The following is a 13,970-nucleotide window of genomic DNA, read 5'->3' as shown; positions in this document are numbered from 1 at the left end:
ATCTGTTTTTCGTTATATTTACATCATTGAGAACTTTTAGACATCTGTGTGCCATTAGTGTGGAGGGGAAGGCATTTTTCCTTGTGTGCAGTGTTTGCTGGTCAATGTTTATTTACCAGTTAAGCTCAGCAAACACAACACTGCATACTACTTTATTTTGATTTTCAGTATATTAATGTTTCAATATTGACCTGCAAGTGTAAGCTTTGGATCTTTGTGACAAAAGCAAAGTTCATGACACTTTCAAGAAGTTTGATTCCACAGTATGCCCTTGCATCGTTTCAGAAGGTACACCTAGGTTAGCAAAGTTTTTACTTTAGCTCTAATGAAGGCCTTTACAACAAAAGTCTATCTGGATAAATAATTAGATTATTTTATTTCTAGATTTGTGGATTTAATCATAGACTATACAGCACTCACAGTAAATAATCATTTAAAATGTCAACATTTAAATGATTAAAAAAAAGATTTGCTTGAGCTTTGATTTTTCCAACCATCTCATCATATTTTTTTAAACCAAGACTACCTTGTTATTCATATGCATTTATAACACTTTATATATATATATATATATATTTGTAAATGTACAAAGCATACTTACTTCATTTGCAGTTGTTGGATGCTGCAGGTAGACTTCTTTTAGTTCAAAAGGTTGATTTAATTTGGTAGAAAAGTTGAGAAAGTGGAAGACAAAACTCCACCACTGTCATAATAGAAGCCGAAACATATTCTGTGACTGGAGGAAACACATTTTTGTTATCGCAACGTTTGAATAGATGGCGTTACTGTAGGCTTTAATGTTTAGGTCCATCACTCCTCTGCTTGTGCCTCCTGGTACGTCGCGACAGAGATGTTACTGTAAGGGTCGAGCACCATCTGACCGCAGCGGACTATGGTCACCAACAAGAAGAAGCAGAGCAGGGAAAAGAAGAAGAGGGCAAAACCAAGATCCACGTCCACATCCACCCTGGACACAGAGACGACTGGAGGGTCCATGCTGACAAATCCACAAAAAACAAAGCAAAGTATTTATTCCTCAGGCGTTACCTCATCCGTTTACTTCCCTCTTGTTGGAACTACTTGATCATCAAAGTAGTTCAACTAATGCTTGGACTCTTACAAAAATCCAGTATATTTTGATTGAAATGGGTTCTAGCAGCTCCTAAAACACAATCCATCAAGCTGCTGCGGTTTCAAACTGAGAATCCAACTCGTATTGAATTAGACGAGCCATTCCTCTAGTCTAGGTCTTGGGGTTTACTTTTCTCCTCACATTGACACCTACTGTCCTCTCAAAGTCGACACACAGAGCCCCATTTGGCACCTGCGTCCACCATGAATAGTTAATAAGGAGTTTGGTGACGACCAGGCCGTTCCTGAGATTACAACACACGCATCTCCTCGGTCTCTTCAGGAGGCGAGAACTTAACAGGAGATGACGACAGGAGTCACTGGATCCCTGGTCAGCCAAAGGAATGAACACACGTCTGTACCCAACCTTTTGAAGCTTTAGAAAACTAATGTGGTGTGCATATTAAGATGCTCAGTCTTACTGAATCAGTTCACCCTGATACCCGACACCCTATACACGTGCACAATCACAAGACATGTTATGGCCTCTAAGTTGTAGAGTGGTCCAGGTAAGGAAAGGTAAACAAAAAGGTTGTGGAATAGAAAGCGGATATGACGCCTTGGTAGCAATCCACTTGAGGAGTTGGAATCTGATCCTGACCACAAAAAAAAAGCGTAAAGGGACTCTATGCACAAACCTGTGCGAAGAGTCAGCGTTGAAAGGATTCTCACGAAACAAGATTTATAGCACAAGAAGTCACTCAAGTGCATCCAACACAGGAAACCCATCTTCGACCTGGCCTAGAAATGAATGCCATCCGTTTCCCCCCCCCAGGCTGATGTGAGGGGGCAGGATGAAGGCAGAAACTGATCCCAGGAGATACCCACAGACCTCTTGAGACTTCACTGATAGACTAATGGAGAAAGAAAACAGATCAAAGCAAAGCTGGCTTTTGTTTCTTCACCAATTAAGAACTTGAAACTGTTTCAAGAAAGTGAAAACATGCACAGATGTGACTGAAAACAGCCTCGACTCCTCATGAGTGTGACCAGTGGACCGATTAAACATCAACTATCAGGAGCAACACAGGAAATATACATGACTTTGTAATTCAGGATTCAATGCTGCCGTGTGTGGACAGCTGTGACCTCCCGCAGCTGATAAGAAGCATGTGCAGCTCAAAACAGTCCAACTTCTTCACTTTCAACAATTTAGTACAAAAAACAAACATTTATTTCTCTTGTTTAACATTTCATGTACAGTATATTTATAGATTTGTGTTTCTATGAGTTCACATCATTGAAAAAGAAAACCTGGATACAAAGCAACCAATAACAAACATACCATCCTCTTAAAGATGACAACTGGACAATTCAACATTTGTTTACATCATTTGTAATTGTAAGTGTTTCACACAGACAATGTAAAACTTGAATAAAAAGGGTCAAATTCAAACCAATTCACATAATATTGTCAAAGCATCTTTCATCCCACAATACAAACACCAAAAATGATTGTAAAACCCAGGTAAATGGACCTTGTTGGCAAACAAGAGGAAACACTTTGAGGGCATTTTTACTAATCGATCATATTGTTTTTAACTCAGTTTATACTATTTTAATCTTCAGTACAAAGATCAAAACATTATTTAAATACTAATCAGAACCGGATGAGAGAGATCCAGAGTTTCAAAATAACAATAAATCAAACATAACTACCATATCTCTCCATTTTAAAATAACAATGATACACATGGGACACATTTGACAACAAATAAAGAACGGCTTTCAAAGTACTCAATTCCTGTGATTTCCTATTCTTTATATTTCTTTTACAAAAAGGAGTACAAAAAGCCTATACTTGGTACAGGGTAATGCTGGGCGACAGAAAGAAGATGATCAGAAACCCTAGGACTGTTACAGTTGAGAATTATACTGCATGAATCCATTTTACATACATTAATACTGCATATATGTTTCTGTAGGCAAAGAAAAATAGATTGTATACATTTCCAACAGGCATCTAGACAAACAGTATGTAGCCACTGTTAACACTGCGTCTGTTGGACGACATCATTTAATAAGCAAACAAAATGCATGTTCCTCAAGAGAAAACACAACATTATTAAATGTAAAGACAAAGCCACCAATGTACATAGAAAACAGTATATTCAGTACAAATCTACACACTGTAGAAGTGCTCCATGAAAGCGGTGCCGACATGCAGAGACATGCTGTGGATTTAAACTGTGAGCGAGGTTCAACAGGCAGTGGTGGTTTGCGTGAAACGGCTGAGAATTACAACAACAAAACAAATCACCAAAGCTGTATACATCCCTGCAAATTCCTGAGAGTTTAAATCAACGTTTAGTGATTAGTCTACATGCTGAAAGGGTAAAAAAAAGCTGAATACACTCTTCATCAATGCCTGAGAAAAATTAGGAAGATGTCAGAATAACAAGGCCGTTGTGTGCTTTTATTTTCCTGTGTAAGTTTACCAGAGTTTATTAGTGCTTTTCTTTAGTCTATTCAAGTGTGGTTGTGCGATTGTGTGCGTTTTTAGAGATATACAATATATATCTACAACATAGGTCGTGGAGCTTTGGGCAGTGCTAGTTAGAGAATGACCGTATGCTGCGTTCACACCAAAAGTGAAGCAAATGTTCCCACTCCGTTACTCTCGTGAAGTTTACCCGCCGGACTATTTATGGTTATTCGAGCGAGCGGAATGGCTCATCTCCATGGAATGGTCATCATTACCGCCACCGTGGAAGAAATAACCACTCTTTCAGCTTTGTACATGTTGTGAAAGTCCCAGAAATGTTGGGACATTAACCGCCCTCTTGTCTGGGTTCATAATATTTCAGACTTCTCCAGGCACTGTGCCTGGATGACTGCCGCTTCCAGCTCTACTTGAGGCTGAGCAGTAGCCAGTTTGATGACCCGTTAGCTCGGATCAGTGCCAGCATCTCAATGCCGATAGGCTTTTGCGAGAGTGTCACGCAAATTCTTCACGTTACTTTCTCGTTCTGTGTGAACGCAGCTCTACAACGGTTGTAATATTAGTCAGGAGCAAATCCTTGATTTTCCTCCCCATTATATCTGCAGTCAGATGTATCCTTCCTTCTTTCTTTAAATGGCTTTCAGCAGTGCAATTGAAGCCATGCATAGCAAGGGAAGAGTGCTTCTCTCAGGAGCAGGAAGAAAAGTGGAGCAGAAAAGCGATAAGAGCCATATAACATAAGGAAGAGTGAGGGTAAAGACACTCAAGAAGACAAAAGGGGTGGAGCAGCTGAGAAGTATTGACCGGATCACTGGTCAAACGTAGGGTACATGGGTATCTCAAAGTCATCGCCATTGAAGTTGGCAGGCTGGTCCAGCATAGACAACACATCCTGAATCAGAGCGAGAGATTGAGTTTAGGTGACAGAGAGAGGAGTAAAAGGTGCATGAGAGAGATGAGGCTCGTTTCACTCACAGGATAAATGTCCTGCTGGTTGCCCTGAGCGTGAGGATGCTGCTCTGCATTACTCTGCGAGTGCTGCTGGCCTTGCCACTGGGGCCACACTGCCTCTGCCGCTCGAGAGGGGAAGTGCGGCCCGGACCGAGAGCCATCTGGGATGAAGCACAGTGGGGTGAGATGATGCACCAGCATAACAGAGTCAAAAGGTTCACAGATATATGCACACAACCTACCATAACTGTTGCCGTTGAGGCTGGCATGAGCATTAATGGGCGGGTAGTTTGCATTGTTGGTTGCGGTGGGAGCAGCACCTGTCGGCATCTGGCCAAAGGAGTTGGAAGAGCCACCGCCAAATCCTCCCATGGGAGCAAACTGCGGAGACATGGTCTTTGCAGCTTGTGGAGCCACCTGCTGGTAGGAATTTAAAGAGTAACTCCATTTACTGACCTTACTTGGAGTCATTGGTAAATAATTGATGATAAATAACTGTTGTTGAATTACATACATTTTCATTTGTGAATGAAGATTGACTCAACATATCAACAAAGGCAAAACAAAGTCAGATTTGCGACATTAATCTTGTTGTCCCGACTTACCTGATTATTAAACTGTGGTCTGACTCCAGCTGCGGCTCCAGGCCATCCTCCAGCTGGTCCTCCATGAAGGGGGCTGACGGTGCTCGAGGGGGCGACCGACTGAGGGGCTCCATTCTGACGAGACATCTGAGCCAGCATCTGCCCTGCCGAGTGGGCTGGCTGTGCCATCTGTGGAGTCATGTTGACCGGCCTGCAGACAAAAGTGTAGGGAATACAGAGTTCTGTTACCTGTCATCTACTGCGAGAAATTAATTACATCAATTATCCTCTCATCAAACATTCTAGAAACTGTTGAAAACATCTTACATGCCGTCAAAGAATAAATAAAAACACGATGACAACGCAATGAATTAAAGTCAGCAAACCATCGAGTAAATACTTTAATAGCTTTTAGGAATACATTCTGAAGGGACCATCATCTCTGTCACGGAGCATCTGCACCAACTTAACGCACATGGGGGAATCCTTTATTCTTTTAAACCCTTTATGTGGCAGACTCACATTTGAGGAAACTGGGAGTTGTCCCATCTTCTGTTGTTGCACAAACCAATATCATACAAAGAAGTGTCCCTGCTAGCTCTGCTCCGATAGGCAAAACCCAGAGACATGCAAACCAGTTGGCTGGTTACATAAATGTGTCAATTCACTCATGTTCACGACAGCAAGGAGTCCCTGTTTGTATAGTTTACAGTAAATAACCATCCCATTGTCTTCAGATTTAAAATGTAGTACACCAGTAACAGATTTGTCTAATTCACTGTGATCCCAAGCTAAAGTTGGGCAGTTTACAAAGAAAAGAAAAATGTTGTGCAGCGAGGGCAATTGTTGCCAATGTTGGACGTGAATGTTTAGAACAGCCAAGAGGAACTCCTCCTCTCAGAAATGACCTGTGACTGGCCAAGTCTCCTGCCTGCCACGCGCTACATTTTCTAAAGCCTGAAAACAAAGCCAAATGGAGGTGCAGAGATCTAGTTCTCTTTAAGACCGCTTTAAATACAATATACTAAATGGCATAAATAATAAACCTAATTAATCAGACCTCAATATAACAGAATAAGAATTATCGGTATGCTTCTGGTTTCTGTGAGGTGACGTTTTCGTTGTGGTAACGAACAATAACTGTCTGAAAGAGTGCCATGAAATTGATTGGATTACATATAGTCCAGGTAGTCTGGTGTGCATGTAACCGCATGCACAGATATCTATACACACCGAAGACCTGCTCGTACCTGTATGCATCATTGGAATGACCAGCAGCGAAGCTATTGGCTGGAGGGTAGATCTGAGCGGCGGGAGTAGAGATGGAGGGCAGGCCTTTGGTCGGATCTGGGCCTTGGAAAAGGGAGGGGTACAGCTCGGGCTTCTCAAGGCTCTTGCTGTGGTCAGGACCTGCCGCCGTCACTGGCTGCACCGGCATCTGAAACCAAAGTAATCAGGGATCACATCATTTCATCATTCATAAATTAATGACAAAAATGAATCACATGGAGAACGGATGGTATGGTAGCAGGTAGCAGGTGACGTCCGTGCTGTACTATCCTATGGCCCTGTTATTATTATGGGATTATTTAGATATGACAAGAGGAGTGGAGAGAAGAGGAGGAGAGAGCATTTCACAACACATGCATTTCACAGCTTATAATGGTCTCCCTATAGTCTCCTATATCCTACAGGTTAGACAATCAAACACTGCTCTTCAGAAATCTATCAATCCACATCTTGGGTGGTTTTCACATCACTTTCAGCCAGAGACAGCCAGAAGAGATCACTACTGATAAAGAACAACACACAACAACTTTTTAGAATTTATAGTCATGAGTCATCAAACCGTGTTAAAGTACTCATGAAACTTTTGTGACTTTCCAGAGAACAGTTTTTTTCCAACTTTTTTTTTTTTTGTTTTTCAAAGGGCTGGACTGAAATAATAGGTTTGCATCTAAATTAATAGTGACGGTAAAAGAGTTTAACACCAGATTGTGATCAAATGTGGCCCTTTTCATAATAATAATAATTCTTAAAATGTATGTAGCGCTTTTCTAGACACTCAAAGAAGCTTGAATCAGTCATGAACCTGCAATCCAAAAGGATTTATGTTGGGAATACTTCTCTGCTTTAAATATCTTTAGATAAAGTACCACAGAAAAAGTGTTCCATTTAATTAAAGCATGGACAACAGGCTTTCGTGATAATGGGTCTCCCTTAACATCCGGGTTTGTTTTCCGGCTAAGCAAATAATCAACGTCCTGCCACAACCAGGCCTGACCAGTTCTTACAGCAGGGCACAAAAGACCAAGGAGAACCAAGAGGTAACCTATGCTTAAATCAGACTTGGCATACTGTACATTCATGCGTCCCCACACGTGCATGGCCTAACCTGTGAGAGGGCGATTGGTCCTGCCTCATAGAGACCGTCTCTGGCGCCACCTCCCTCTAGCTCGGACTGCTGCTGTAACTGCCTGAAAGGGAAACACAGATTGACAGAGAGACGGTCTAAAATCGTCTCATTTTCCATTTTCATGCCCCTCCACTGTTGAGTAAGAAGCCCAAACACCTGCTGACAAAATAGCACTCAACCCGCCACCGGTCACCATGGCAACATAAAAGAGAAACTAGGAGAGAAGAGGAAGTCAGTGACAGGAAAGGTACGTTATACCAATACATACTGCTAACATGCTACACTACCTGTGTTAAAAGCTCATATTCACTACTTACTATGAGACATGCTTCTTATAAGAAAACTGAACTATTTTTCTAAACTCTAGAGACAAATACGGTGGAGAGAAGAATCACCCAGAGTAGGAAATGAAAACTAAAAACAGAAGGACTGCAGTTTGCTAGAAACAGCTGCAGTCTCCCATGAAGAAGCAGCCCTTGTTCTCCCATGCAGGGGGAGGATAGTCAGGCCAGGCCTGGTCTCACCTGGCAGCCACCTGCCCAGGGCTGAGCATTACAGGAGGGCAGTTTGGACTGCTCTGACCCAGGGAGGGGGGCAGCGCACCCACTGGGGAAGAGATGGGTGGGAGGGGGTCCTGAGTTGAGTTTCTACTGCCCCACAATCAGAGATGGGTGCAGAGGAGAGGTGTAGGGAGAGAGTGATCAGTGTGTGGTGTAATACAAAGGGGTTGTGTTGAGGGCGTAAGAGGAACTGGGGATGGAGGGTGATACGCAAGCATTCAGACAGAGGGATCTTTCACATTTCAAAACGTCAATGGTTTCATTATGTACTGTATTTCATTGTGTAATCGTGTTACATAATTATCGGTATTGGTCCAATCTGTGTGCGACTCACTTGACATTGACATTGGTACAGATGATATACTCAATCTCCTCTGAAAACGGGTTCTGGAAGGTGAAGGAGCTGGTTCTCATCCAGATCCATTCTCTCGATTTGGAGCGAAACCGAAACATCACTGACAGGACCTGGCCCTTCAGCTTCACCACCTGTGGGTAAAAATCCAGCATGCCAAACAGTGACAATCTGGTATTATGCACACAATAATAGTGAGAGGGAGCATGAATGTCTCCGGATAGTACCAATAGTCCATTTTCTTTGCTGTGGAAAGGGTCTGATTCAGACCGAGAGGCCACTTTGATCAGTTTTCGTCTGACTTTGAATGACTTTATGCCGTAGTCATCTTTTCTTTCATTCTTGTAAGCGCATTGAAGTTCATTAATGTGGTTGTACAAAAGATAAACAGAAATAAAAAAAGTCTGGAAAAAGCTGCACATATTCAGATTGTCCTACCTGCTGGAAGCTGTCTCTTAGTAAGCCCTGGTCTTCAGGGTAGGCGAACTCGAGAATGTTCTTCCCCAATAATTCCTGCAACACAGCAGATAATAAAACACCCATTAGCTCAGAAGACACTAACTTCTAGCACAAAAGGTTCTTCGAGGATGCCATCTGACACTTCCACAAGGCGAGAGTCTTACCTGTGGCTGGTAGCCGACAGCTGACATGCAGCGGTGGTCTACGAAGGTGAACATGCCCTGACAGTTATGGCGCGAGATGAACTCTACTGGAACACTAATACTGTTGACGTCTGTGTCACCTGGGCAACATGTTACCTAAAGGAAGGGAAAAGATTTTAACACAATCATTGTATCGTAAAGGATGCAGCGCTACCACCACATTGTGCATGAATCACATTCATTTATATTCTTATATTTCAATTAAATTTGGTCGATGTTTTTATAACTCAAAGGTCATGAATAGTATGGATTCAACTGCTTGTAGAAAATATGTTTATTAAACACTATAAAACACTAACAGTGTAGTCAACTTCAGGTAAGACCATAGGAAATATGGTCTTGTAGTAATAAGGTAAAGATTCTTAGATTGTTGATATAAGTATAAAATATTACTGCAGTTTGTTGGAAATATAAATTTGCACTAAAGATGTAAAGCGCCACACCAACACACACTTTTATTTCATTGTATCAAATATATATATACACTACTCAATAATAAACTTACATGATCAGTTCAAATTTATTTTTTCTATTGATCGACTTGCTTCAGAGTAAAAGCCACATGTGCATATCTCTACCCACGAGACATCCATCATACCTGTAATCGCCCAATTGCAACCAGACAGAAGCGACTCCCCTGAGTGTTGTCTGACTCATCGCCTGTTAATGAAACTCCTAAAACACAAAACGTGCAAATGTGTTGTCAGATTCAGCATAATTTACAGGGTCTAGTCAAATCAGCTACATATGGCAGACTATACTAAAATTAGTAGTTTTACCTGAAGGGGGCCAGGACTTGATGTATCCTGTACAGTGGACCACAACATACTGGGGCTCTCCTTCCTTAGCTGTACCCAAACCATTCCTGAGAAGAAGGAAGACATTATAATATACATAAAAAAAAAAAATGTGATTTCTATTTGGGCAAGTAGTAAAAGTGTGCCAATGTGCATCCTATTGCTACTGTGCTACATATGTTTATTTCTGCAAATATTGTTTTTGGTTGTGGTCACCTGTTTCTATTCCTCAGGAAGTTCAGTCTGTTCATGGACAACGGTTCCACGGGACAAGAGCCACACCTGCAAATCCACACGGGCCACAACATGAACAATGTATATATCTGGACACACATCAGTATACATGATGAACTGGATAACTAACTGAAGTACGAGTCTCACCTCATTCTGCAGATGAATGATCGACGGGCTCCCATACTCATTCTAGATGACGGCTGCTGGCCTTCTTTCTTTACTGTTCCTGTCTTCAAGTCCAACATCCTCCCTTTAGGGTAAACAAAGATTAGACACAATCAAAGGGTGTGTAAAGAGATAATGTGGCAACATTTTTTTAATTGACAAAGACACTTTGGGAATTAATAGTGATAACAAATCTTCTATTGTCTGCATATTTAGTGTCAGTGTATGCTTTGTACCCGTGTTGTTATTCTCAGCAGTAGAGAGCTGCTCTCTGAGCTTTTCTGTATCATCCGGGTGCAGCTGATCATACAGGGAGGAGCCCAGCCATTCAGACTGTGCCTGGTTGAGGACGGGTGTCAGGGAGTCAGAGACGTAAACGATGCGGCCAGTCTCACATGACACGACAAACAGGAAGCCATCAGCTGCCTCCAGGATGAGGTGCTTCAGTTCCTAAAGACAGATGGCACAAAGAATCTCAGCACTTACTCTGTGCGCCGACAATTAAGTTACATTTAATCTAAACTCATTTATGAATTATGGCTTTTGAAATAGTCGTCTACACTGTTGACCTGAGGTAGCTGTATAAATACATGTGCTACGCCCATAATAATGACACCAGTTTCTTCATTTATGGCACAAAAGGATCATTTACAGTAATTTCATATGCAAAAATATCTGTTTTAACATTACAAAACTAGATTACACACCTGAATTTCTACCTTTCTCTCATGGTTGCTCATACCTGGTCAGTGAGAAAGGAAGGTTTGTACGACCCATCCGAGTTTGTACTGCCACTTCCCCTTAGAGACTTCATATGGGACACGGCCATTCGCAGGATAGTTAGTTTGTCTGGCTTCCTTGCTAGAGCACTGCAGGTCGGCACCATGTCTGACAATTCTGTGATGTAGGCAGTCATCTTGTTCCGCCTTCGCCTCTCAATCTCACTGTGGTTCTCCCTGAAGCGAGGAAATGACGACGGAAGGCGGAGGTGGACAGGATAGGAGGGATTAAGATGGGGGAAACAGATGGGCAGGTGGACAACATGGAGTAGAGTTTAGAGTTAATGCTATGCAATGCAAGTATGCCAACTAGGAAAGAGATATGAGAATGGGAGAAGGTGAGAGACATGTTGCATAGAACTATAAACCAATCATCTGTAAAAAATAAAATAAAATAAAAAATGATAGTGAGAAAACAAGAGTACGGCCTTTCAAGCCCAGTTGGTGACAAAAGAGAGCAAGTGCAGAGAGAGAAAGAACACTTAGATCTCCTGAGAGGGGGAAAGAAAAAAAGACAGAGGAAAGTTGCTCAAGAGGAAGGGATTACCAAAACGAAAAAGTCCCAGAGTCACACACAGCGTTGCAGTTAGTGATATACAAAACAGTGGTACGCTGAATAAACAACAACAAGCTGCGTGGGTTAAAGAAGCTTAACATTCTGGCAGGCACGAAAATGTACACGAAACAGTGCATTCAATATTGATATGGATACAAGCAGGACCCTTCTACAGTGCTTTTCCCCTTATCTGCAAAAACCCTGATCTTCTTCCAAAAGCTATGAAATGAAACCAACCCACTAAAACACAGGCACTAAAATAACTACTAAAAAAATTAATAAGTGTAGGAGTAAAAAAATAATAATGTAAAAGCAGATGGAGTGCAGCAGGGTGGTACCCCTTGTATACATAATGTTGCTCCCCTACACACACACATCCATCTCTTAATGTGTCCTTCTACCTGGCAAAGCGCTCTTTGTCATTGCCGCCTAACGTGTCATCGTCACACCTGAGGAAAAGCAAAGAAAACATTGACTGTTATCGCAGCCGCATAGACAATAATCCACACTTGATGAACCGTATCTTGCTTTATGACAGGAAAATCTGAGGCAAATGAACCTGAACAACTTGTTTCCTTCGTCATCATCATCATCGTCATCATCATCAAAGTCTGGCCTGTCAAAACGAGAAAAGAGACACATATCAAACGAATATTCTCACAATAAGTGTCAACAAATAAAACTAAACCAGTCAGCAAATACACACACACACACATACACACACAAACTTACACAGCTCTTCTTTTGTTGGTCCCTTTTGGTACAACAGCCCCGTCACTTTCTTGGGTCCCACTTGCCCCCAGACCCAGATTTGGGTCTGGTAACTCTATTAATAACACATAGGCACAGAGAGACGACATGTAGCAGGGGTGACGGGTGCTTTCATAATGAGCCTCGAGCTCTCGAAGAGAAACTAAACCACTTACTGAAGCAATAAACACAAACTGGCATTACCGCACGCAGCTGACATTGGTTGCATTTCACAGCCTGTGTTCAACATGAAGTTAGCTCCACGTCAACTATTCGGGATTCGTGTTTGTAGATCGTGGAGAGCAAAGACAACCAGAACACGAAAGTACTGTTGAAGCTAAACGTGGCATCACGTTACAGATACCAATCGTAACCTAAACGCATACACACACGAACAGAGTTAACCGACTGCAGCTTGGTAGACAGCTGACTTAGATCTGTCTTTTTAGCCGTAACTCAATTATACTTGCAAAAGTATCACAACAGTGTTACGTTAGCTTAAGTCTGCTAGTAGCTAATGTAGCATGTTAGCTATCTTTAGCTGCTAAGCTAGCAATTAGCAGCCGCTGTCACGCAACCTTTAGGAATCTGTCCCCTTTGGCTCTAAAACCTTCTTTCTCACAACTCACGCACAATTGCACAGTATGCGGCTAAACAATCGCAGCGACTTGTGAAGCTCTTTACCTGTGTTTGAAGAGGTCATGTCAGTCTGAAATAACATAAACAAACAACTTCGGCTGCGGAAAAGAAGAAAAAAAATCCCCACAACCCCTTCGCCCCTCCTCTTGTTAGCTGGGTGAAGGCTAACAAGTCCCCGGTGGATATCCTCACGTGTGCCCTTCTACTTTGGGTAGTAAACGCACGAGGACCTAACACGCAGACGAAAGGGAAGGTTTGACTCCTCCAATGCCACCTTTTCTTGGTTTAAATCCCCCTTTCTACCCAAGATGGCGCTTCAGGCTGGGGAGCAGAAGCTGTCTCCTCTTTTCCTTTCTCCGCTTCCTATTGGACGTCACGAGTCAGATACAAATGACGTCACGCGTTGGGAAATCCGTGTTGTGCTTCGCCCCTCTGACAGCGGAGGGACCTGCAGGTCTGGAGAGGAAAGACACCCCCAGATTAAGCAACGAGCCGAGATCCAACTCGAGTATCGGATTGAGGAACGATTTACAAGGTTTATATGAGTATTTCAATGTAGTGTTACTTTATAGTTTATATTGAATATTCCCCTTATGTCTTCACTTTCAATACGAAAGTATTGAGCTCGTTTACGATAATGCTACTTGAAGGAAAATATACTCGAAATAAAAAGTTGTATTGTGCAGACCCCTTTAGCACGTGACCATACACAGTATAAACTGATGCATTCATGTGTAGGCAACATGTCACTGCTGCAGTTGGTCAATATGGAGATGATTTAAACTACGTTATACACTGCTAATCTACAATATATTTTATTAGCTCATCATATTTGTTGTTTTATGAAGAATAGTTTCTGCTAAAATAATGCAGAAGAGTAAAAAGGTAAATATGTTGAGTAAAGGAGAAAGTATATTACAGTAAAGCAGATATCTCAATATTGTACTGAGG

At 42.0% G+C, this 13,970-nt stretch overlaps 2 protein-coding genes across 6 annotated transcripts; both read right to left on the bottom strand.

The window, feature by feature from the left end:
- Window positions 1–674: 674 nt before the first annotated feature.
- On the bottom strand, window positions 675–1,829 carry LOC130212892 (cortexin domain-containing 1 protein-like). Its single transcript, XM_056444178.1, has one exon. It carries the CDS (start codon window positions 994–996, stop codon window positions 811–813), a length of 186 nt encoding a protein of 61 aa, XP_056300153.1. The 5' UTR covers window positions 997–1,829; the 3' UTR covers window positions 675–810.
- A 453-nt stretch (window positions 1,830–2,282) lies between these two features.
- Window positions 2,283–13,332, bottom strand: arnt (aryl hydrocarbon receptor nuclear translocator). 5 transcript variants are annotated; one of them, XM_056444172.1, is made up of 20 exons: window positions 13,065–13,332; window positions 12,363–12,456; window positions 12,190–12,246; window positions 12,032–12,079; window positions 11,038–11,251; window positions 10,532–10,745; window positions 10,278–10,380; window positions 10,113–10,178; window positions 9,879–9,964; window positions 9,698–9,774; window positions 9,061–9,195; window positions 8,876–8,950; window positions 8,420–8,571; window positions 8,050–8,175; window positions 7,505–7,586; window positions 6,360–6,547; window positions 5,131–5,320; window positions 4,768–4,945; window positions 4,550–4,686; window positions 2,283–4,466 (listed from the first exon to the last, which is right to left on the bottom strand). In XM_056444172.1, exons 1-20 carry the CDS (start codon window positions 13,099–13,101, stop codon window positions 4,383–4,385), a joined length of 2,343 nt encoding a protein of 780 aa, XP_056300147.1. In that variant the 5' UTR covers window positions 13,102–13,332; the 3' UTR covers window positions 2,283–4,382. The 5 variants fall into 5 exon arrangements, with proteins under 5 accessions (XP_056300147.1, XP_056300149.1, XP_056300148.1 ...); XM_056444174.1 differs by having other exon boundaries at window positions 4,768–4,942; XM_056444173.1 differs by having other exon boundaries at window positions 8,050–8,172.
- Between the last annotated feature and the right edge of the window lie 638 nt (window positions 13,333–13,970).

The sequence above is a fragment of the Pseudoliparis swirei genome, chromosome 22 (genome assembly GCF_029220125.1).
Source record: "Pseudoliparis swirei isolate HS2019 ecotype Mariana Trench chromosome 22, NWPU_hadal_v1, whole genome shotgun sequence".
Lineage (NCBI taxonomy): Eukaryota > Metazoa > Chordata > Actinopteri > Perciformes > Liparidae > Pseudoliparis > Pseudoliparis swirei.
The sequence above is the reverse complement of the archived record's forward strand: the minus strand, read 5'-3'. Positions and strand labels throughout refer to the sequence as shown.

Bases quoted from the DNA above. Each gene is read 5' to 3' on its own strand.
- LOC130212892 (XM_056444178.1), bottom strand. From the start codon at position 996: ATGGACCCTCCAGTCGTCTCTGTGTCCAGGGTGGATGTGGACGTGGAT.
- arnt (XM_056444172.1), bottom strand. From the start codon at position 13,101: ATGTTATTTCAGACTGACATGACCTCTTCAAACACAG. The intron at 4,687-4,767 runs GTAGGTTGTGTG...GCTTCATCCCAG, and splicing joins CCTCAACGGCAACAGTTATG to ATGGCTCTCGGTCCGGGCCG. The intron at 4,467-4,549 runs GTGAGTGAAACG...GCTCTGATTCAG, and splicing joins ACCAGCAGGACATTTATCCT to GATGTGTTGTCTATGCTGGA.